This window comes from Chiloscyllium plagiosum, chromosome 21 (assembly GCF_004010195.1).
Source record: "Chiloscyllium plagiosum isolate BGI_BamShark_2017 chromosome 21, ASM401019v2, whole genome shotgun sequence".
Lineage (NCBI taxonomy): Eukaryota > Metazoa > Chordata > Chondrichthyes > Orectolobiformes > Hemiscylliidae > Chiloscyllium > Chiloscyllium plagiosum.
The window spans coordinates 27,421,146-27,445,664 of NC_057730.1; the positions used below are offsets into that span (position 1 = coordinate 27,421,146).

Sequence of the window (24,519 nt, forward strand, 5' to 3'; positions counted from 1 at the left end):
TTCAAAAGACAGGACATTATTCTAAACTCCCGTAAAACACAAGTTTGCTCCAGCAGGCCAACTCTGGTAAGGCTACAAAAGAGATTTAACCAAATAGTTCCAGGGATTACAGTTACACAGAGAGCTGGAGCTGTCCTTAGAATTGAGAATTTGAAAACGAGATTTGACAGGGGTCTTTAAAATCACAAAGGGTTTAGATCGAGTAAATAAACAGAAACCTTTTGCAATGGCAGAAGAGTTAATAACCAGACATACAAATTTAAGGTGACTGTCAAACTATCAGTGGCAACAGGAGGAAATACTTCTTTATGCAATGAGTGGTGAGGATTTGTATAGTAATGCCTGAGAGTTGGTGGATTCTGATAACTATGTGAAGGATAAAAGTAAAGCTGCAGTGGTATGGAGAAAGAGCAGAAAATGAGACTGACTGGATTATTGTGTGAAAGAGCTGGGACTCAATTTTAAAATAGAATTTACAAAGATTTAATGGACTGAATGGTCTCATTCTGTGCTGTACTGTTCTATGATGCTGTGACTTCACAGTCAGTTGATCCAGCCTCTTGACTACCATCACAAGAATAACCTTTCCTCAGAATTCAAATGTTCAGGGTAAAAAACAGCGAAATATTGATGTAAATAGATGTTGTCTTGGATTGCAGCCCTCTCCAACAGGCAATGACCACTACAAATTTTTAAATATCTGGACTTTTAAGGACTATTTTTGTTCTCTGATTCTAAAATAATGACATCAACATAAAGTTGCAGGAATGACACAAAGATAGGTAGGAAAGTTAGTTTCCAAGAAGACATATGGAGCCAACACAAGGCTATGGATTGGTTAAGTGTGTGCAAAGGTCTGACAAATGGAGTACTTTGTGCAGAAGTGCAAATTTGTCTATTTTGCCAGAAAGAATAAAAAAGAAGCATGTTATTTTACTGGTGAGAGAGTGCAGAGTTCTGAGATGCAGAAACTAGGTATCCAAGTGCATGAATCGCAGAAGGTTGGTATGCAGGTACAGCATGAAGTCAGGAAAAGGAATAGAATGCTCTGGCTTACTGAGAGTGGAACTGAATGCAAGAATAAGGAGGTTATGCTTCAGTTATAGAGGGTATTGGTTAGGTGGCATCTGGAGTCCTGTGTACAATACCAGACACTTATGTTTAAAGAAGGATGTTAATGCATTGGAAGCTGTTCAGAGATTCCTGTACCAGGAATTGCCTTATGAAGAAAAGCCTCTGTCTCTGGAGTTTACAGGAGTCAGAGATGACTTACCTTAAACATATAAGATCCTGAGCATATTTCCTCTTGTGGGAAAATCTAGATCTAGGGGTTGTAGTTTAAAAATAAGAATATTGCATTTAAAACAGAAAAGAGGAAACTTTTTTTTCTTTCTCAGTGGGCTGAGTCTTTGGAATTCCCTTCCTCAAAAGGCAGCGGATATCGACTCTTTCAATATTTTAAAGCCAGAGGTAGATAGATTATTGCTAACCAAGGGGATGAAAAATTATTGGGGATATACAGGAATGTAGAGTTGAGGTTAAAATCAGATTAGCCATGAACCTATTGAATGACAGAGCAGGGGTGAAGGACTGAGTGAGCAGCTCTCTATCCTTGTTCAGATGTTTGCATATGCTTTCTCTGTTCTATCTGGGGAGATGAAAAATGGTCTATTTCTATGAAAGGGAAACAGCACAAACTCCTGGTGGAATGCAATTTGGCAGATAGTATCAACCTGGTTCACCCCTCTCCCATCATTAAGGTTTTTCTTCCTCTCTGAGTGGGACATAACACGAGGTCTGGAATTTCCCCAGAATTTCAGTCTTCCAATGTAGTTTTGCTGGGGGCATAATTTTCAAATGGTTTATTACATCTATGTGCAGCATTTTCTTTTAGCTAATGCTTGCATCCTCATGCCACTCACTTAAACTTGTTGCAATGTTTTTGTACTCACAGAAAGACAGCAAGTGAATACATAGTCATGAGAGCTTCCTAAAATTGATCTCTGTTCTACATAAGCAAATGATATTTGGGAAAGCAGGCTTCCAGAAGCAGTTTCCTTGGTTCCTTTCTGCACATGGGAAAAAGTCAAGCAACATGAAGCAGTGGCTTTCACAAAATGAAAATGATAATGAAAATTGACATAATTATTGCACAGCAGCTCAAGGCATTCAGTAATGAAACTCCTCAGAAAAGCTCCCAAGAAGGCAACAAACAATAGAAAGGCAGCAGACTTCCAGCTTTCCAGCCTAACTGCACTGATTCCAGAGTTCTGGTGCTCAAGAAGATGCCTTTTCTTTGTGTTTAAATGCTGCAGCATTCAATCGATAAAAGAGCTATGCCAAATTTATTGGGTCTTGTCTGGATTGAATGAATTTAGTTGCAGAATTCATCATCTGGAAGGGACAAATAACAAGAGCTCCCACAATCCTCGCAGCACTGCATTAAGTGCAGGCTACTTGAGGCATCGGCCTGTGATCTCGACCCCTGTGTCTCTTCGTCACCATCACCGCCGCCCCCCCCCCCCCAGCTCCGACCCACCCAACAGGCTGCTTTGAAAATTGATGGAATAAATTTGCAATATGGTCCAAACACGCAAAAACTTCTCCACTTTCTGAAGTACAAATATTTTCCTTTCACTGGATTGTAATGTGAACAGCAGAGTCATGCACATAAAGGAAACAATAGTTTCAGCGCTGGAGGGAACTGAACTGCCGTAAATCATTTTCTCTTTACCCAGTTTAATGACTTGAAAAGTATTATCTTTTTCAGTGTAATATATGCAAGCATCTTTTCGCATTAAAGTTAATAATTCCCCTAGAAATTGTAATATTTCAGGATAAAAATTACTGTTCTCAAAAATAATTTACCAAAGAAGAAATATTCAATACTGTACACAAAGAATATCGAGACCACTTCAAATGTAACAATTTGAATAGAATACTTGAATCAAAGAATATAAAATCAGTGCAAATAAAAATCTGATCCAGCCACTCAATCAGTTCAGTTGTTCCTCCTTTTTTATAACTATCTGCTTTCATGAAATCAGATACAATTTACCAGCATGCAAACATAGTGAAAGGAACAACTTACCTTAGACCCTCTTTCATTAAAAATTATCTCAACATCTAAGATTTTACCAAATTGCTGGAAAGGAATCACAAAGATTGCCTTTAGTACAAAATCATAATATTGTAACATCAAATTATCCAGTGATTGTTGTGACTTTGAGAATTACAACTAAAAGTATCAATACAATAAATTATTAATACATATGTAACTATACTTAGGCTAAATCTATTGGCAAAACCTTTCTCTTGTACTTTGCTTGCTTCTGACAACACAGACTAATGGGTGGTGCAGTTTCTTATGAGCTGGCAGCCCTTTGAGTAGTTTGTACATTGTTTCTCATGCATCTAGCTGCAGAATATTGACACAATATATGACTTGAGTGGCAATCCCAGCTCAGCATGTTTATAATTTTGTCCTCTTCCTCAATTACACTTTGAAACCACTGGTTAGCGACTAGAAAGTGCTGTTGATATTGTTCTGACAGCTCAACTGTTGTCCTTGTACATAGCAGAATTCTATTTCAGAAATAGAAGAAATTGATGGGGACACTTCACAAAATGGAAAGACCACTTAATTCCAAAAGGAGGTCACTAGGTAAAGATAAGCATTGGTCTCTCATTTCTTCAGAGTGTTCTGAATTAATGAATATGAAAGCAACTCCTTCTGACTGTTGTTTTAATAATAATTCAAACCTTAAAGCTCTGTTGGCCATTTGCCCCGTTTATAAAGAGTTGCTGAGTGGCTACCAGAATTTCACAGAAATGTTTTAAGGTGAATGATCAAACAAGTAAATAATATCTTTTGTGGAAAGTCAGCAGGTGTGGAAGCATTTGTGTAGAGAGAAACAAATTTAACATTTTGAGTCAGATATGACTCTTCTAAGAAGATTTCCATTACATTGGTGTTAGAGGTAATCCAGAGAATGACTCACCAGTTTGATACCTATCATGAAGGAATTGTCTTATGAGGAGAGGTTGAATAGGCTATATTTGTATTTATTGGAGTTTAGTAGATGGAGGTACAACTTTATTGAGGTAAGAAAGATTTGTAGGAGACTTGACAGAGTAGATGTGGAGAGGTTACTTCCCCTTGTGGTGACCGAGAACCAGGGGGCACAATCACAGAATAAAGGGTCACCCATATAATGCAGGAATGAGAAGGAAATTTTTTAATAAAGGATCATACATTTGTGGAATTCTTTATCACAGATGGCTGTTTGGGCTGGATCAGTGAAAATATTTAAGACTGAAATAGGCAGATTTTTTAACAAGTAAGGGAATCACTGGTTATAGGGTTAAGGCAGGAAAGATCAGTTAAAGATCATGAGATTTCATTAATTGGTGGAGCAGACTCCAGGGCTGACTGGCCTACTTTTCCTCTATCTTATAGCCTTATTTTTTTCATTCATGGGACATGGATGCTGCTGGCCAGGCCAGTATTTATTGCCTATCCCTAATTGCCCAGAGGGCAGTTGAGAGTCAACCACATTGTTGTGGGTCTGGAGTCACGTATAGGCCAGACCAGGTAATGATGGCAGATTTTCTTCCCTTAAGGACATTAGTGAATGAAATGTTTTTTTTTCTGACAATCGGCAATGATTTCGTGGTCAACGTGAGACTTTAAATCCCAGATTTTTAAATCAAAATCAAATTCCACCATCTGTGTGATGGGATTTGAAACCAGCTCTCCAGAGTATTGCTTGTGTTGATGGATTAATCATCTAATGGTTGTACTACTAGGCCATCACTTTATGGTCATCAGGATTAATGTAATCAAAATTAACAATCCTCTTGTATTCTGGGTTAGAGATGGGGGAACTCAAAACTGAGATTGCTACCTTATGCTTCTCAGCAGAAGGTCTCTAACCTCAGATCTGTATGTTCTCTGTTGGTAACCTCTGGCAATTGTCTTATTAAGATGTGGTTTAGAAAATCAGATGGGTCCACCCATAAATAAGTAACAGTGTTATATGAAGACTAGAGATATTTTCAATCAGTAAGGTACACACATGGAAATTGCTTCAGGTAAAATGATATGAAAAATACCAACTAGGTAGAATGTGAAACCCAATACAAAATGAGTTGTTAATTAATCATGGTAATTAATCAACCAATAAAAACAGGCCCAGGATAAGGCAAGGAAACACCTTGGGTACAGAGCTTTGGAAATTATAAACCTAAGTTATCTGTTCTCCCAGCATATTACATTTACTGCCTGTATTGCAAACTTTATTTTTTAAAAGAAATCTCACTAATATACATTAGAATGAATCAATAATACATTGCTTTCACCATTTGGTTTGGGAGGTGGCTTCATAGACGAGCCACTTGCTTACTGATGTTTCTGAAATTAGTTGTAAGTTTATCCCCCATTTCCAGTGAAGGCCAAGTTCTCTGGATCTACTGTGTTCTGGATGAAGTGGGACAGTTATCATCGGCTACACTATATGGTCCCTTCAAAAATAACAAGGTTAACACTCTTCAGCTTCATTGTTTGAGTGAGAACATGCTCAGTGCCTTACAGTAACATCCCTCTGGTTGCTCTTTTCTGTATTATTTTAATAGTTGTGATATTCCCTTTATTCTGTTGTGAGTAGAATATCACATGGCATTCTGAGTATAGTTGCACTGATAACCAACACGGAACTATTGCAGCATTGTTTTATATCACACAGCCTTTTTAATGTTCAATTCAGAAGTGTGAAGGGAATACTTGTCTGGATGGGCGCAGCTCTAACAACACTCAAGAACCTTGACAAATCAACTTGCTTAATTGGCAGTGTATCCACAACGTTCACGCCCTCGTCCACTGACCCTCAGCAGCAGCGGTGTGTACTATCTACAGAACCCTCCAAACCCATGACCACTTCTAGCCAGAAGAAAAAGGGCAGCAGATACATAGGAACACGATAAACTGCATGTTCCCTTCCAAGCCATTCTGACATGGAAATATATCACTATTCCTTCAGTGTCACTGGGTCAAAACCCTAGAATTCCCTCCTTACTAGCATTGTAGATTTAGCATTGTAGCACTTGGACTGCAGCAATTCAAGAAGGCAGCTCATCACCACCTGTTCAAAGGCAACTAGGAATGGGCAATAAATTTTGGCCCAGTCACCAATGCACATGCCCCACAAGTCAATTGAAAACAGTTCAACTCCTCTGCCATTTCTTGGTTCTTCATTATTATTTCCTCAGTCTTGTTCTCCAAAGGGTCAACATTCACTTTGGCTTCTGACTTCATTTTGTATGGGTTTAACTGAGTTCTTACTGTCTGATTTTAAATTGCTTACCTGTATGATTTCATAGTTTATTTTCTTCCTATTTTGCAAATCTTCTGTTATTTTAAAATATTTTCCAATCTTCCATTTTGCCACTAATTTTTGCTACATTGTACATGTTTTCTTTCAATTTGAAATTATCTTTAATTTCTTTAATTAAGCAGGTTGGTTGATTCCCTTCCTATATGCTTCTTTTGCATTGTGATAGATCTTCGCTGTGAGTTGTGAACTATTTTCTTAAATGTTTGCCATAAACAACCTGTCATTATCACAGTGGGGTCTATAAGTTCACAGTGTGTCTGAGAGTTTAAGAGGTTGTTAAGGGATTAGCTGACTTTTATGTGGGCTCATGAATACAAATGCTGTTTTTTACAAGTAATTAAGTACTTGAAGGGATTTAAATGCTTTGAAAGAGCCTTTATGAGAGCTTTTTCACAAGTGAAGGCTGAGACAGATACTTAAAATTCAATTTTATCTCATGAGTATTGCGCCTGAGGTCTGCCCATATTTATTGAGTTGTCATGTAGAATGCAAGGACATGGAGAAATGGGTAGGGACATGTCCTGTCATGATTTGCCACTAAGTTTACGTTGGGGGAACAAAGGCCTCTATGGATAGATGAAGGGGCATTGGTTAGCATGAATTGGTGCAAAGTTGGCACTGGAACTAGAGGGGGCCATGGAGATGAGTGGAACAGCATAGATTGATGTAGTTACCATCAATACAATCTCAATGCAGGGAAGGATTTTATTAAATTTAACATAAAGCTTAAAATTTAAAAAGTGTGAAATTCTATAATCATAGCATTTTTCACTGTTTGCAACATAACTTCTCATGTAACTGAAAGTCATACCTGTCTTCTTAATGGTTAGTGCGGAAACAAAAACAAAATCAGATAATCAAACCAATCTATAATGAGTATCTTTAGGACTGACTTCATTTCCAGACAGGTAGTCTCCGTTTCAAGTTTGAATTATTAACATTTTGTCGGGTCTGTCTGACATTAGCTGGTCATTATACAATTGGCCTCATTTTGCAACAATCTTTAAGACAGGCTTGACTGTAATTTGATCATTTGATTGCAGCTTTTAGTATAATGCTTTCTACTTAGTTCATTAAATCACTGTACTTACGCCAAACATTTGCCTGAGGTCTGGGTCTCGGAATCTGAATGGAATATTGGAGACATGGAGCCGTTTGGGTTGTGTTTTGTTATCTGTGTTTTCGGTAGATTGCGTTTGCTGCTGTCCGTCAGTCTGCGCTGCATCATCTGTCTGCTAAAATAGGGGAACACATAAAAAAAGGAATTAAACAACAGCACTGAGGTTATTTGCCACAAAGGTTGTGTTTAGATTTGCTGAATTAAATTTTTTTCGGAATGCAAGTCCCCAACTCCCCAATCCTTTTGTATACTATTTTATCATTATTTGCAGATACATATGCAATCTTTTCCTTGCCAGTAACATCCTGCAACTAACAATAAGCTAATAACCTGGTCAATTTTTATAGGATAACTTGACCTAGGTATGTAAGCTGATCATCTGGATAACTCTCAAAATTTCAAATAGTTCTACAGGATTTTTAACATCTGCCAAATCTACAGGAAAAAGCAGATAAGGTCACAGTATAATATTTGCTTGACGAATTTCACCTCCAGCACATATTCCTGAATAATTTTACACACAGGAATATTACTTCAAGCTCTATGTTGGCTCCACCTTTCTGATCTGGGAGAGGAAGGGATACCAAACTGATCTGTGCAGAGTTTATATATTATAGCAACCAAGTTACTTGTGCTCAAGATATTTAATCCATCAATACTTTCCATTGATTTATTCTTCAGAACACAATTAATATAATATTAATAAATGATACACACAGTAAGTTAACCTGAACCAAACCCAAGTGACTGAGTTACTTCCCTCAATTCTTACTCTCTCTCTTTCCCCTTCCTGAAATAGTCTGATGTTTTCCCATTAATTCCATGGCCTTAACTTCCACAAATAATCTCCATGTGCTTCCTTCGACCATACTAAAGTCATTGTGAAATATATCCACATTACTTCTTCCCATCTACTCTGTTAGTCTCTTTGTCAAAGTTTTTTAAAGGTGATCAAGCATTATCACCCCTGCACTGTTCCTTCCCTTGTTTTAAAAATCTAGATACATGATAATTTCATTCTCATCTCCAAATGTGCCTTGGGAGATTACAAGCACTGTCAATGCTTACTCCCACAGAAGGATTATTTCTATGTCTGAAGCTTTTGATTTAAGATTTTCTAGGTTTCTAGTCTTAGTTTTCTGTTTAGTAACTTCTACAGTGGACTATCTTTCATTCCGACTGCAGCACAGTAGAAAATCTCAAAACGGAGGTTTTCCTGAGCTATCTGTGCTCCTCATTAGAGATGGTGCTGCTCAGATTGCATTTTTCTGTTTTTTTTGATGCTGTGAGGTTATCTTGTGATTGAAGCTACATGATTGAAATTCTATTCTCCTGTGAAACCTGTTAAATTCTTTAGTAGCAAACTAATGCCATTATCTGAAAAACAGATATTCAGTTTTTCTAGTCTTGCAAATCAACTTTCAAGTTTCCTCATAACAGCTTTCCTATTGTGCTGTCCAAATAGCCAATTTCCAGCAATTTAAATAAAAATTGATGGTAATCAGGCAGTCATTACAATCAAAGGCAAACAATTCAATTCTATCATTTAATTCTGGTCAATCAGCTGGTTCGTGACAAATCAGCTGTCTAGTTTCTCCTACAGCCAGCTCTATCTGTTCAATTCACTTCTAGACAGTTCATGACCAAGGAATGTGATTAAATTTAAAACGACAAGGCACACTGGATGTGCTCATCAGTAATGCCTAGGGCAGCACAGAATATTCTGATCTAGGGTTTTTCCCTCGAGCTCCTCAATCTTGAACAGGCAAGTCTCACATAGGGCTTCATGGACAAATATAAAAACGCTTAGGATATACGTAGCATGTATGAGAAAATAAAGGGAAATTAGGATTAGGGAACATTTCAATTCTGGGTGGGGAAATGGGCTGGCATTTAGTTCTGGGACTCAACCTCACACCATGTTGCAGGCATGCTGACCTGCATTTTTAAAAGGGTCAGAGCAGAGCACAGGCTTATCATGCCAATGTGAGTCCATCCAGTGATAGACTGACAGCCTCATCTGGAGAAGAGGGACCTGCAGGTTCAAGATGGAAAGATGACGTATCATAGAGTCATACACCATGCAGACAGACCCTTCAATCCAACCAGTCCATGCAGACCACGTGTCAAACGTAAACTAGTCTCATCTGCCTGTGTTTGGCCCCATATCCCTCCAAACCTTTCCTTATTCATGAACTTATTCAAATGTCTATTAAACATTGTAACGGTACCTGCATCCGTGACTTTCTCTGGCAATTGATTCCACACATGAGCCACTCTCTGCGTAAAAAAGTTGCTCCTCTTGTCCCTTTTAATACCTTTGTCCTCTCACCTTAAAAATATGGCCCTAGTTTTGAACTCCCTCCCCTAGGGTAAAGACGGCTCAGTGGTTAGCACTGCTGCCTCACAGCACCAGGTCCCAGGTCCGATCCCAGCCTTGGGTGACTGTCTGTGTGGAGTTTGCACATTCTCCCTGTGTCTGCGTGGGTTTCCTCCGAGTGCTCTGGTTTCCTCCCACAGTCCAAAGATGTGCAGTTTGGTGAATTGGCCACGCCAAATTGCCCATAGTGTTAGGTGCATTAGTTAGAGGGAAATGGGTCTGGGTGGGTTACTCTTCAGACGGCCGGTGTGGACTAGTTGGGCCGAAGGCCTGTTTCCACACTGTAGGGAATTTAATCTTCACCTTATCTATGCCCCTTATGATTTTACAAACCTGAAGAAGCTCAGCCTTCAACCTCCTATGCTCCAGTAAAAAAAGTCCCAGTCATTCCAGTCTATTTTTATATCTCAAACCATCCATTTCTGGCAAAATCCTAGTTAATCTTTTCTGAACCTCCTCCAGTTTAATAATATACTTTGTATAACAGAGTTACCAAAATTGCACACGGTACTCCAGTAGAGGCCTCATTAACATCCTGTATAACCTCAAAATGATGTCCCAAATCCTATACTCAAAGATCTGAGCAATGAAGATAAGCATGCTAAATGTTTTCTTAACCACCCTGTGTACCTCTGTCTCAACATGGAGGTACGCCCTTGGGATGAAGTCAAGTTCTTTTAAAAAATTAAAATGGCCACCAAGACCTTCTGATGTTTTGCTGGAGACATCAGTGCAGGGAATGGAGAAGGGAGAGATGTGATTGTCCACAGGTGATCAAGAGGCAGGCAAGGATCCAATAATCATGAAGGTCAATGCTGCTAGTTGCGACCTGGCAATGTGGATGCAGTACTGCAAGAAATTCAGTTACCTCAGATGAATGATTAATTTGAGTGAAAGTACCTTTACTGTCCCAGTAGTCTTGCACATGACTCAATATATTGTACAACTGTCATTCATTTACCACCAATCTCTATCAATCATGACATCTACTTAGCATGGATAAATTCACCCCTCCTTTACACACTGAGCACCGCTGCCATCTCTTACTCACACACACACACCTTTCGCCAAACAGCTAACACTGCATTCACTGACATACTTTTCTTTCTTTTGCAGAACTAGAAGCAGCAGAAACTGATTGGAATGGGTCAGGCATGCCTGTATAACATAGCAGTGTTGGTACTGGCTATTATTTTAACAGCTTATGCTAGATCTATGACAACTGGCTGAGTTGAAATCATTGAAGATGACAGCATCTTCAAACCTAATCCTTCTTATCACATCCCAGTTCCCCTCATCCATCACACTCTTCTGCTTTACAATATCACAATGGAGTAAGCATAACCCTCTTACTTTCTCACCCCACCACCCCATCTTGACAACCTTGGATTGTGCCTTTACTATTCAGATACCGAAACACTGCAACCTTGCCAGACAGAGGAGGAAAACTGAGAAGAGAATGATAGTCCCAGGGACACAGTCTTAAAATGTCCCTCTCAGTGGCCAGTCAGACACTGGAACTGTTGGTGTTTTAAAAGACTGATGAGAGGCCAGGCCTGCACATGGTGAGATGTTGGTCAGGAGCGTAATCCAGCTAGAATGCAGGGTCACATGAGAGAATTCACCAGACAGCAGGGTTACAAATGAGCTCTCCTGCAGATGGCTGAGATAAGGTCCTGGACAGGACATGCTACTGGAGAAGGTTGAAAGGGACACAAAATAAAATGCTTAGTCCCTTGGGAAGCCACAGGAGCCCTAACCCTTCAATTTTAAATATTTTATGAAATATCTGGAGCAGGTGGGGCTTGAACCTGGACCTTCTTGCCCAAAGGTTGGAACATGATGCCTGCACTAGAAAAGCCCTTTCCTCTTAATTTACAAAAGAAAATGATGTGACAATATCAGGTCAGCAGTCTGACCTCATTGTGCAAATCTCCGATATTATGATTGGCAAGCAGCGACTGAAACAATAAGCCCAGTTGCCATTTTGGAATGGCCAACAGGAAGTTATTGAGTTTGCTGAGGATACAAATGTAGGTATTCTTTAATTAAACTGTTCAGAGATGTTCCTCCTCAACTCTAGAGCTAGTGGGACTTGAACCCAAGCCTCTTGGCTCAGAGGTCGAGATGTTACCATGACATGACAAGAGCCTTTTCCTCCTTTTTATACTGAGTCGAAGGGCCCACTTGGTTAACCCTGCTTATAGGATGATCACTGCTGAGTGTGAGCCAGAATGCACACTTGTGTATCTGGATATGTAACTATCTTTAGGTACAGAATACAATGGCCAGTTTGACATATTAACTAAACGATCAGGAGGCAATGATGGTATATCTTTTTCCATGAGGATCTCGAAGTAGACACCTTATTTCCCCATCTAAGAACATATGACAGCTTCAGCTTGTATGAAGCTTCATGCCATCTCCAACACCATCTTATGCAAAACAAACTGCACTCCAATGAATTCTTCAGAGATAGACTGATGGACAGGGATAGACAGACTAGTTTACTCCAGCTTTTCCTTTTCCTTCTTGGCTGCTCGTTTGATAGGAGGTGGCAAAGCAGTTTCGAAAATCCTGGAGTTCCTACTCTCCGAGCACAGTAAATGTATTAACATCAGATGGACTGCAATGATTCAAGAAGGCAGGTCATGCTTGCGTTCTCAAGGGAAGGGAAGATGGGCAACAATGGGCTGGTGGTTAGCAATACACACATCCTATGAGTAAACCAGAATCGATTGTTGATAGTTGACTGAAGGAAGGGTGATGAATTGAGCTGTGAGGTGAATGGTACAGACACTATACAAGGAAACATCATTTGATTTTGATTTTGCCAACTCATTGAGAGGAGTTGGGTTCATCAAAGCTCTTGCAGCACCACCATCAAATCCTTGAGACTACAATTCTTGGCTGTTCCAGTTATCTTCTCCAGAAATCTTTGCAGAATTATCTGGTGTGCCCTTATGAATAGAAGGCTTCCCAGTCATGTCTACTTCTTGCACCAAAGCTCTCTGCTGGTGCATTTGTGAAACTTCGGATTGTACTTCCTGACCTGCAGTGACATTTGTCAGTGCTCTTCCTGCTCTAAGTGTCTTCCTCAGCTATTTCCAGCACCTGCTCCAAATACATTGCACACCGCTCAAACCCAGGGATATGTTTAATTAATCTGTTCTGAACTATTAGTTCACACCTCTGCAGCAGGTGGGACTTGAACCCAGGAGCTAACTTTAAGGAGTGCTAGCCTTGCACAATGTGAATCTCTGCTTATGCATGGAGTCATTCAGCAGCGCCTTCATTCTACCCTGCACTCAGCTATGATGTAAATCAACGTACAGCATACTGTTTGTGTATTTCTGCTTTTCAAGGAACAAGTATAGGTTATCTGCATATTGTAATGCCCCCACCCATTTTTTGGGGAATATTTGATATTTTACCTGCATCTAATCCCACACTTAATCGAAGAGTCATGCCATTTCCTGAAACTGCACATAATTGCTAAATTTTTCAGTTCAGTAATATTTCCAGTTAGTCTCCCATGTCTTGCTTGTAAATAACAGAGGTTTTGTCACTCAATTGTCTCATTGTTTTAGTAGAACATAGAACATCAAGTATTCACAATATGTCTGCTAAGGTGCTTTCCTCTGGAACTCTGCTATTTTATGTAGAATTGTAAGGTTTTTGCAACCCCCCCCCCCCGCCTCCCCACAGCTTTCGGACACATTTCACCTTTCATTTTCAGCCAGTCACTACAAGTTCCAAAATAATACACTCATTATAAACATGAGAGTACTTTTATCCTTTACTCTCCCAAATCCATGCAACATTTAATTTCATGTAACTTTCAATGCCCAGTGTATCATTATGTTTAGCGTGTTGACTGCAAAGAGGGTCCTGTGGCTTGCAAGTTTGTTTCCTGCATTGTTTCTTGATTCCATCCATGTTGCGAATCTCTGCACTTCTGGCATCACGTGTCCTTTTCTTGTTCTTTTTCTTCAAAGGAGAAACTGGCTGCACTGCACGTGCCTGACAGCATTCCTAACCGCGCGAGGAGAATACAAGAAGTGACTCTTTGAGGCATCAGGTGTGCACAGTCACAGACATGACATTTTGTGTGTACATTACATTTAATGGAAAGAAAATCATTGACTATACACTCGCCATTTTCTGAGCTGTATTCTTGGAAAGTGGCACTCTCCAGGAGGAGTGCTGATTGTGAATAACCCTTTATATTTCCTAACACAGGCCACGTTTTCCAAGAGCATTTGCTCCCGGTTTAGTTACTGAACCCAGCTTTTGTATGTATCGGTGCTATATAAATGAAGGCACAGATAATCGTGCAGCACCTTTCAGACTCAGTGGAATCGCTATCAAACGTCACATTAGCTGATTCAGCAAAGCAATTCACTTGCAACCAAGTCCACTCATTCTGTAAACAAAGCAGGCCACTATCCTTTCGAAATCTGGATGGAGTATTTCTGTCTCTGTGGCAGTGTCAGCCCACAAACATCAAAGATAAATCCTTGCTTTAATTGCATTGTTTTAAAAATAATTCCTACATCACTGAATTTCACATCTTGGTTTGCCACACTTCAAATTACAGTAAACATTTTATGGACATAATCAAATGCTGGGCAGTTGGTACCTCTGTACATGTGATCTAGTACATTAATTGAGATGACATGATGTAGTCTGCATGAATAAAGTATTTACACGGTGACAGCCATTTGTTTTACAAACCTGAAGGATTTCTCTGGACCACAGTTCATATTCCAAAGAGATCACAGCTCACTTCTGTGATGATCATTATTTGAAATAGTTTACGGACTACAAGAATTTCAAGGCAGGAATTATTTGTTTGAAGTCCTGGTTTGCAGTAATAGAACATAGCAAAGTGGAATTTCTGTTAATGGCACACTGGTAAAATATGTTAAGAGTTAGCTGATTACAATCCAGTTTTAGTGACATGAATTTATATACAAGCTTCATTAGTTCACACCTCAATATAAAATCCTCCATGAATTAGTGCAATCAACCACACTACTGAAAGGAATTGATTCATAACTAAAACACAGCATTCCCAATATCACAAAGTAGTGAGTGGGAACAATAGGAACTGAGTCATACTTCAACGGATAGATGTTGATGCTTTCATCTTCGAACATGTTGTGAAACACCTTTGGAGACACCTGGGACCTCTTGGCTCAGAGCTAGGGAACACTACCACTGCACCACAAGAGCCACTACCAGGTTTAGCACGTCTTTTGTCCTCTCCAGAATCTGCTTTAAACTTTCTAATTCATAATTTAAAAATTCTATTCAGACATAATACATCTCTGGAGCAAGTGGGACTTGAAGCCAGAAGTTTTGGCATAAAAGTAGGGACACAAACAGTGCATCACAAAGAGGCCATTTCGGGCCTACTTTTACATTGACTTCAGAAGACTCTCCCGTTGTTGCATGTGACCTGTGAGCTATAAATGAACTGAAGCTACACAGGTATTTTCTCTTCATCTATAGGTCACTGAGCTTAGACTAAAGTAAATTGAATTTAAAAGAATTTAAGGTAATTGCATCAACTGGAGAAATAGATTCAGGTCAGACTTCAATTGGCTACTAGTCATTGCAGGTAAAGATATCTGTGCGCTCAGAAATTTGGGCGTAATGTGAACACCTCTATCGTGTGCAATTTGGGAAAACTTGAGACCATTTCCCATCCCCATCTGGAATGTGCCTTTGTAAAGAAGGCTTGGAGAGCGATGTAATAATTTTTAGAAAGGTTCGCCTTGAGCAGCTCCGTGACTCAGGACCCTGTGCTCCAGTGGCTGTTCCTACGCAAGCGCACTAAAATGAACATCAACTGTAGATGAGGCACCATAAACTCGGTGAAAGTCCTCTTTGGTCTGTTGGAAGCATAGAGTCATAGAGATGTACAGCATGGAAAATGTTGGTGTTCCAGTGTAAAGAGCTGTCATAGAGTCATAGAGATATACAGTACGGAAACAGATCCTCCAGTCCAACTCGTCCATGCCGACCCGTTATCCCAACCTAATCGAGTTCCATTTGCCAGCACCCAACCCATATCCCTCCAAACCCTGCCTATCCATAAACCCATCCTGATGCCTTTTAAATGTTGCAATTATACCAGCCTCCACTACTTCCTCTCTTTAACCAACTACTGCATAACTGACACATTCCAAAGTCCAGGACTGCAGGAGAAGGGACATACTAAAGCTTGGGGGAAGCTGCCTCAAAGGCAGAGTGGGGTAAAGCCACCATCTAAGATGCTCCAGCCATAGTGTACTAAAATATTAGTAACTTATGGAATCCCACCAATTGTATGCATTTCACTGAATGAATAAAGTAAATGTCATTTGTACTGCAATTGGGTTGAGGCACCCAAAAGTGTGATATGCTCAATAGCGAAACGTTGCATTTTCCGTAGTGTCCAAGTTGAAATATTTTGTAATTACTTTTAGTTATTTTATGACGACTTTTCTTTTGCAAATAAAATTGGGCAAACTCACCTTTCTGATTTAGGAAAGTGAGCATTTTTGTGGTTAGGGAGTAACAGCACGTGGATAGATTTAGAACAAGCCTAAAATATGTCATATTTGTAGAATAAAGTGGTCACTATTGCAACTCACTGGGGTTTAAAATTCTATAATCTTTAGCGCCATTTCATTCAACTCTGACCAGATTACATGGTATCATGCAGAAACAGTACACCACAAGCAATAATTTAATCAGCCAAGAGCAGTTTGCCAGTTGTCCTACTAACAAACATATTTTCCTATTAAATGTAGCAGAGAATCCAGAAATGAAATTCAATTTACTTTATGCTTATTGAAATAGTTAGCAGATAATATTTCAAAGAGTATAATGCATCCGGCTTCATTGTTAGATGGAAAATGATAATCTTATTTCTGAATAGCTATGCTAAGTGATTCAACTTTAAAGTTCAATTAGGACCTGTAATACATTTTGCTGTATTGCAGCACAGTAAGAATTTAAATAATTAAAACCAGTGCAAGTGCACTTATTTAAAATATTTTATAATTTCAAGGTAAATGGATGATATTGTCATATCAAACGTAAGTCAATTGTTGGAAGATTAACAACTGTTCTAAAAGACAATTTTAACTCAAGCCACCTGTGTGGGCAGGTAAAATGACCCAGGTTACTTATGCACATGTGAACATACAAAATAGGAGCAGACGTAGACTACAATCAGTCACTCAAGCCTGTTCAGCCATTGATAATCTTGGATTCCTTTGGAGAAGAAGAATCTATCCTCCTCTGCCTCAAACATATTGAATGAGGCTCACCTCCACTGCCTTCTGAAAGGCAGAGAGTTATAAAGTCGCAAAACCTCCTGGGAGAAACAAAAACTCCTCACCGCTGTTCTGAAAAGGGTGACCCTTAATTTTAAAATAATACCCTCTAGTTCTGGACTGGCCAACATGAGAAACACACTTTGTCAAGGCCATTCAGAATCTCATACACTTGAATCAAGTCACCCTTCATTCTTCTAAACTCCAGTGGAAACTAGCCCACCCTGTCCAATTTATTGCCATAAAACAATCCACCTATTCTGTGTATCAGTCCAGTAAGCTTGCTCTGAATTTCCTGCAACGCATCTACCTCCTTCACTAAATAAGGGAAATTGTGCTCAGTATTCGAGATGTAGTCTCATGAATGCCCTGAAAAACTGAAACATTATTTAATTATTCTTAAGTTCAGTTCTGCTCATAACAAAAGACAGACCTATTTGCCTTCTTGAATACATGCTGTACCAGCATAGTAACCTTTTGCGAGCATGTCCTAGAACACCTAAATTCCTCTGCACATTTGAATTCTGTGGTCCTTCTTCATTTAAATAATATTTTGTGTTTTTATTTTTCCTGCAAATAAAAGACCTTCACATTTTCGCAAATGATACTCCATCTGTCAGATTTTTGCCCACTTACTCACTCTATCTATATCCATCTCCAATCTCCCTCTGTCCTTTTCACAAAATATATTTCAATCTATCTTGGTAACGTCTATGAATTTAGCTACAATTTGGCCTTCTTTTCCCTCCTCTAAATCATTGACAAAAATTGCAAGACGTTAAATACACAATATATATACACAGGTGGGACTCTGCTAGTCACATCTTGCCAATCAGATCAGCATCCATTTCATCTTCTATTCATGTTAATAAGTTAAAGCTATCATATCATGAGCTTATGTTTTCCACAAAAAGCCTTTGATGAGATTCTTTACCCTCTCCAGAAGCACCTGGAACTGACTCATCTTAATGTTAATATACGCACTGGATGAGGTGGGAAAGGCACCTTCCCAAAATTTCAGAGACCTTTATTTGAACTGAGTGGCCCGAGTGGATATCTGTGATGGTTCGCATCAGGGGGAGTCAGTGAGTTCGGGGATCCAGCTGAAATGATGCCCACCATAGTCATGATTTTCATCTTTTTTCTTCATGAGGCCAAGAGGACAGGAATACACCTTAGGGCCTTAAAAGGAAAGCTGGGGTACTCCCTGTAATACAGATGCACACTCTCCTGAACATGACACACCTGCACTTTGAAACTGAAATCTGAATTTGACACCAATCTCTGTTGATGTGGGATTTCTGAATGGTAACACTTTCCAAAACTTCCCATGAGGAGATTTGATATTATGCCCTTCCCTCTGAAATGATACCAATATCCACCATACAGCACTGCTCACTTGCTCGAAAGCAGCTGGAATTTGAAGACAAGTATTACGTCGATCCCCTGTCATCTGCCTTTCTGAGGTGAAACAACACAGCTTTTGATACACTACCATTTACTACTCTCCAATGGCATTACACGCTTTAAGGATATTCAGATGTATTAGTCATATTTTAAAATTATAAATTGCAGATTACCATCTTTATTTTGTAAATTTTGTTTCTCCTCCAACAATAGTTGGCCAGTTTTCCAAAGGCAGCTACAACTGTGCCATCTGACCAACCAGTGTCTGCATTCTTATCCCTGCGCCAAGTATATTATCAGTTACACCCACATCCACTGGCCATGTACATTATCAGTGTACATATCCATCCACAGGCCATGTACATTATCAGTTACACCCACATCCACTGGCTGTGTACGTTATCAGTGTACATATTCAACCACTGGCCGTGTATGTTATCCTTGTGTTGATTCATCCACTGGCCGTGTACATTATCAGTGTATATATTCATCCATGGGCCATGTACATTATCAGTGTATCTATTAGTCCACTGACCGTGTACATTATCAGTGTATATATTCATCCATGGGCTATGTACATTATCAGTGTATATATTCATCCACGGGCCATGTACATTGTCCTTGTATAGATTCATCTACTGGCCGTGTACATTATCAGTGTATATATTAGTCCATTGACCGTGTACATTATCAGTGTACATATTCATCTACAGGCCATGTACATTATCAGTGTACATTTTCATCCATGGGTCAAGTACATTATCAGCGTACATATTCATCCACGGGCCTTGTACATCATCAGTGTACATATTCATCCACTGGCCGTGCACATTATCAGTGTATATCCTCATTGATTAGCCGTGTACATTATCAGTTACATATTCATCCACTGGCCATGTACATTGTCAGTGTGCAAGTTCATCCAAGGGCCAAGTAAATTTTCATCCACTGGCCGTGTACATTATTAGTGTACATATTCATCCACAGGCCGTGCACATTATCAGTGTTTATATGCATGCACTGGCCATGTACATTATTAGTGTATATATTCATCCTCAGGCCGTGTACATTATCAGTGTATATATTCATCCACTAGCCGTGCATATTATCAGTGTACATCCTCATCCATTGGCTGTATACATTATTAGTGTACATTCTCATCTATTGTCCATGTACATTATCAGAGTACATCCTCATCCATTGGCCGTGTACATTATCAGTGCACATCCTCATCTACTGGTTGTGTACAATATCATCTATTGCCTGTGTTCATTTTGAGATTACAGTCTGGCCACTCACAATTTTCCATTTCAAATTTACATTGGGAAATAATCTTGGGCAGCGGGTCTACAAATTCCTGATACACTTAACTGGCCTTAAAATGACAGATCCAAACCCCAAAAGCACTGTTGTCATTTTTAAACTGATAATTTCAAAATCTAAATTTTTTAAAAGTCAAAAATGGCAGCACACATAAATTATGTAGCTGTCCAGACAGAGAAATCAATGGAATGTAACGCTTATAGTGTCAAAGAAACTTTAAACAGACTGGATTGTAATCTCTTGTGACTACAAAGGTAACAATGGGCTGATGACCTCCCACTGGTAAGAAACAGATTGGAAAAATGTTCTGAGCGACAAAACTTTATCTCCACTTGGAGAGGCAAGGATTAACTAAAACTAGTCAGCATGGGGGAAGACCATGTCAGATAGATTTGAATTTTTTGAGGAGGTAATAGGATGTGTGGGTGAGAGTATTGCAGTCAATGTAATCAACATGGTTTCAGCAAGGGTTTTCACAAGTCTTGCAAGGGAGACGTCAAGTAAGAGCTCATGAAATCCCTGTCAATTTGGCCAATTGGATCCTAAAGTCGCTCAGTGGCAGAAGGCCTAGGGTGATGGTTTAAGGCTGTTTTTGTGACTGGAATCCTGTGTCTGGTGGCATGTCACAGGATTCGGTGTGGTGCAACAATTAACAATCTAGACATGAATAAGGACATATCTTCGGTAAGTTCGCAGGTGGCATGAGAAATGGTTTTATGGCAAATAGTTGGTAGGAATGACTTCAGATTACTCGATGGTATGGATGGCTGGTCAGGTGGGCAAAACACTGGCAACTGAAATTTAATCCGGTGATACATTTTGGGAAGACTAATAAAGCAAGGGAGTACACGATGAATGGTAGCCATAATTTGGAGATACCGGTATTGGACTGGGGTGGACAAAGTTAAAGATCACACAACACCAGGTTATAGTTCAACAGGTTTATTTGGAAGCACTATCTTTCAGAGCGCTGCTCCTTCAGCAGGTGGTTGTAGAGCAGAATCATACGTGTCTTATGATTCTGCTTCACAACTATCTGATGAAGAAGCACTTCGAAAGCTAGTGATTTCAAATAAACCTGTTACACTATAATCTGGTGTTGTGTGATTTTTAACAATGCATGGTGGTACCTTGAATGCACAGGCAATCAGTGAGTGCTTGGTGTGTATGTCCACAGCTTCTTGAGGCAGCAGAGCAGATGGACATGGTGGTTAAGAAGCAATATGGGACATTTGCCTTTATCAGTCAAGGCACTGACTATAAGAGCAGTGAGGTTATAATGGAGTTGTACATGACGTTAGTTCGGGCCACAGCTTGAGGTACTGTGTTTAGTTCTGGCTGCCGATTAAAGGAACCCTGTGATTGCTTTAGAGGTGAGGCAAAGGAGATTCATCAGCATGTTGCCTGGGCTGGAGCGTTTCAGCTGTCAAGGGGGACTAGATAGGCTGGGGTTGTTTTCTTTATGGGAATTCTGATTGGTGTGTACATAACTCCTACAGACACAGGTAAGGTATTTAGGAAGAAGCATTTCTCCCTTAATAGAGGGATTGATAAGCTCAGGGCACAGAATTAAGGTAGAGGGTGGGAGGTTGAGAGGAGATTTAGGACGAGTTTTCTTCACTCAGTGGGTGGTGGGTATCTGGAACTCATTGACCGAGAGCGCGGTTGAGGCAGGAACTTAACAACACTTAAGAAGCAGTTAAGATGATCACTTGAAAACATTACAGCACATAAGGCTATGGGCCAAGATTTGGAAAATACAACAAGATGACATAGTTGGCTGATAGATGGTACAGACATGATGGACTGTCTTTCCCTGCAAGCCACCTCGTTTGAATATGTCCCAAAAGATAGATGCATTCACTGTTTCTCTCTTTGAAAAAATCCACAAAAACATGGGCTAAAAGTGGACAAATCAGACAGAACATCCTTCTGCCTATTAGCCTGGGTTCGAGAATTTGTGTACTGTGAAGATCACACTCGAAAAGTTATCCCTTAACCACCTGTACTGCACACTGACATGCTGCAAGCCAGATAACAAAGGAATCAGGGCAAAGGAACTTCAATCAACTGACAATACCAAGAATGTCAACAAAATGCTACTCCACTACCAATACTAACAGCGCTGTTAAACTCCACTTCAACGTCCACAACATTCAACTAGCCACCCTTGGAGAACAATTCACATTTCTCTTTTTTAAAGCATATCTTTCTGGACTTACCTCATTATTACTCAATTGTGTATGTGTAAATATTATTAGACTTTCCCACATTTCGTAATGAATAAACTCACTCCTTAGCAAATAAAGAAAGTCTGGTTAAATTGGCTCTTCTTAAAGCAAAAGTCTATTTTTGGATTTGGAGAAAGGGATCTACAAGGAAAGGGATCCTTTTTAAGTTGGCATTGCGACAACCAACTGAGGGTGTGGGTGAATAAAGAAGGGGAATTGTTTCATTCCTCCTCACCTGATCGCTTCATTGTTTGGGATATCCCAACTAGAACAATAATGAACTGGCCCAGGGTCTGGTTATAACACTAGCTATACATTGCCAATCAACAGCTAAACATTAAGGAAATCTGCCCTTTGACACCCTTGGATTTGTAACATCACAATATAACAGTCAAGAAGTAAATGCTAATCTGTATCAATAGTTAATAAAAGCCGAAAGAACTGCGGATGCTGTATGTCAGAAACAAAACAAAAGTCACTGAAAAATCTCAGCAGGTCTGGTAGCATCTGTGCAGAGAAATCGGAATTAACTGTTTCTGTTCACAGATGCTGCCAGACCTGCTGAGCTTTTCCAGCAGCTTCTGTTTTTGTATATCAATAGCTGAATTAATGTTCTCAATAGTGTGGCTTCTGCTCAGCACCTCATCTTAAATACACTGCGCCAACTATGGATCCTCTTCCGTAACTCCTAACCAAAATTCTACTCTATGCCAAGATATATCGGAATGCTAAATTGCTTTGTCAACATTTTTAAAAAATATTCCAGATCCAAACTGAGTTGCTTATCATTCTAAGTCAATAATGTTTCCTCCCACAGTCCAAAGATGTGCAGGTCAGGTGAATTGGCCATGCTAAATTGCCCGTAGTGTTAGGTAAGGGGTAAATGTAGGGGTATGGGTGGGTTGCACTTCGGCGGGTCGGTGTGGACTTGTTGGGCCGAAGGACCTGTTTCCACACTGTAATGTAATCTAATCTAATCTAATAATCTATACCGAGAAAAGGCAAACAAACTGATCAGAATTGAAAAAGTTTGACTTAGTCTATGTTTTTCTGTATTCTCAAAGTAAATTTCAAAATGTATTTACAGACTATACAGTTCCTTGTTCAAAAAAATCTACTGGTAGTAAGCGGAGACATTCACTTGGGTTTTATCATTCCAAATTCCTTGGAACATATATCACTGTTAAAACCTTCATTTAAAATTGCACAAAGCTACTGCAAAGGGTGGATAGTAATTAATATCGAGCAACTCTTCAGGATTGTTTGGCTGACACCTCACGCTTCACAATTACCCAGTCATTGCATTTCAGAAATAATTTGCTTGGAGACTTTTTAGATGTGATAAACTGCTACATAAATGCAAGTATTACTTTTATTACTTAGTGCCTCAGAAGAAATCTCTCGGTTTCAAACAGAAAAATAGAACTAAATAAGATAAAATTTCCATGGGGGTTCTCCAATCTTTTACCATTTACTTTGTTTCTCTGCAGTTTCCATTGATCTCCCTCTAAAGTTAAGGTGGATAACCTCCATGGAAATTACTGGCAAATATCTCCAATTACGATTCTTAAATCTACAGAGAAAAACATCCTTAATATCAGCAAAAATCAATGGAGAAACATTGGAATCGAGATTGAAGCAGTTTTTTGTGCAACAGTGAAAACAATCCTGCGAGTTCATAGAGTCATAGAGTTGTCCAGCAAGGAAACAGACTCTTTGGTCCAACTCATCCATGCTGACCACGTATCCTAAATTAATCTAGTCCCATTTGCCAGCACTTGGCCCATATCCCTCCTTCATATTCACGGACCCATCCAGATGCCTTTTAAATGTTTTATTGTACCAACCTCCACCACTTCCTCTCGCAGCTCATTCCATACACACACCACCCTCTGCATGAAGATGATGCCCTTCAGGTCCCTTTTAAATCTTTCCCCTCTCACCTTAAACCAATGCCCTCTAGTTTTCCCCTACCCTGGAAAAAAGAACTTGGCTATTCACCCATCCATGCCCCTCATGATTTTATAAGCCTCCATAAGGTCACCCCTCAGCCTCCGACACTCCAGGGAAAATAGCTCCAGTCTATTCAGGCCCTATCTGTAGCTCAAACTCTCCAGGCCCAGCATCAACCTTGTAAATCTTTTCTGAGCCTTTTCAAGTTGGATCTCCTTTAGTAGTCCAAAGTGGTAATAGTACAGTGTATATGCTTTCATTGGAAATTAGCATTGCTGGTAATGTCAGCATTGGTTGCCCATCCCTAATAGCTCTTGAGAAAGAGGTTATGAGTCCCCTTCCCCACAGTGCAGCTCCCCTGGTGTAAGTACATCCACAGTAC

At 39.6% G+C, this 24,519-nt stretch overlaps 1 protein-coding gene across 18 annotated transcripts in view; it reads right to left on the reverse strand.

Moving 5' to 3' along the window:
- Positions 1–24,519, reverse strand: part of rbfox1 (RNA binding fox-1 homolog 1) — a 1,725,607-nt gene that overhangs the window by 154,000 nt on the left and 1,547,088 nt on the right. For all 18 annotated transcript variants that reach the window (XM_043711602.1, XM_043711606.1, XM_043711616.1 and 15 more), the window contains 2 exons: positions 7,484–7,627; positions 3,092–3,145 (listed from right to left, as the gene is read on the reverse strand). In XM_043711602.1, the coding sequence (XP_043567537.1) occupies positions 3,092–3,145; positions 7,484–7,627 (198 nt within the window). The remainder of the gene's footprint in view (positions 1–3,091; positions 3,146–7,483; positions 7,628–24,519) is intronic.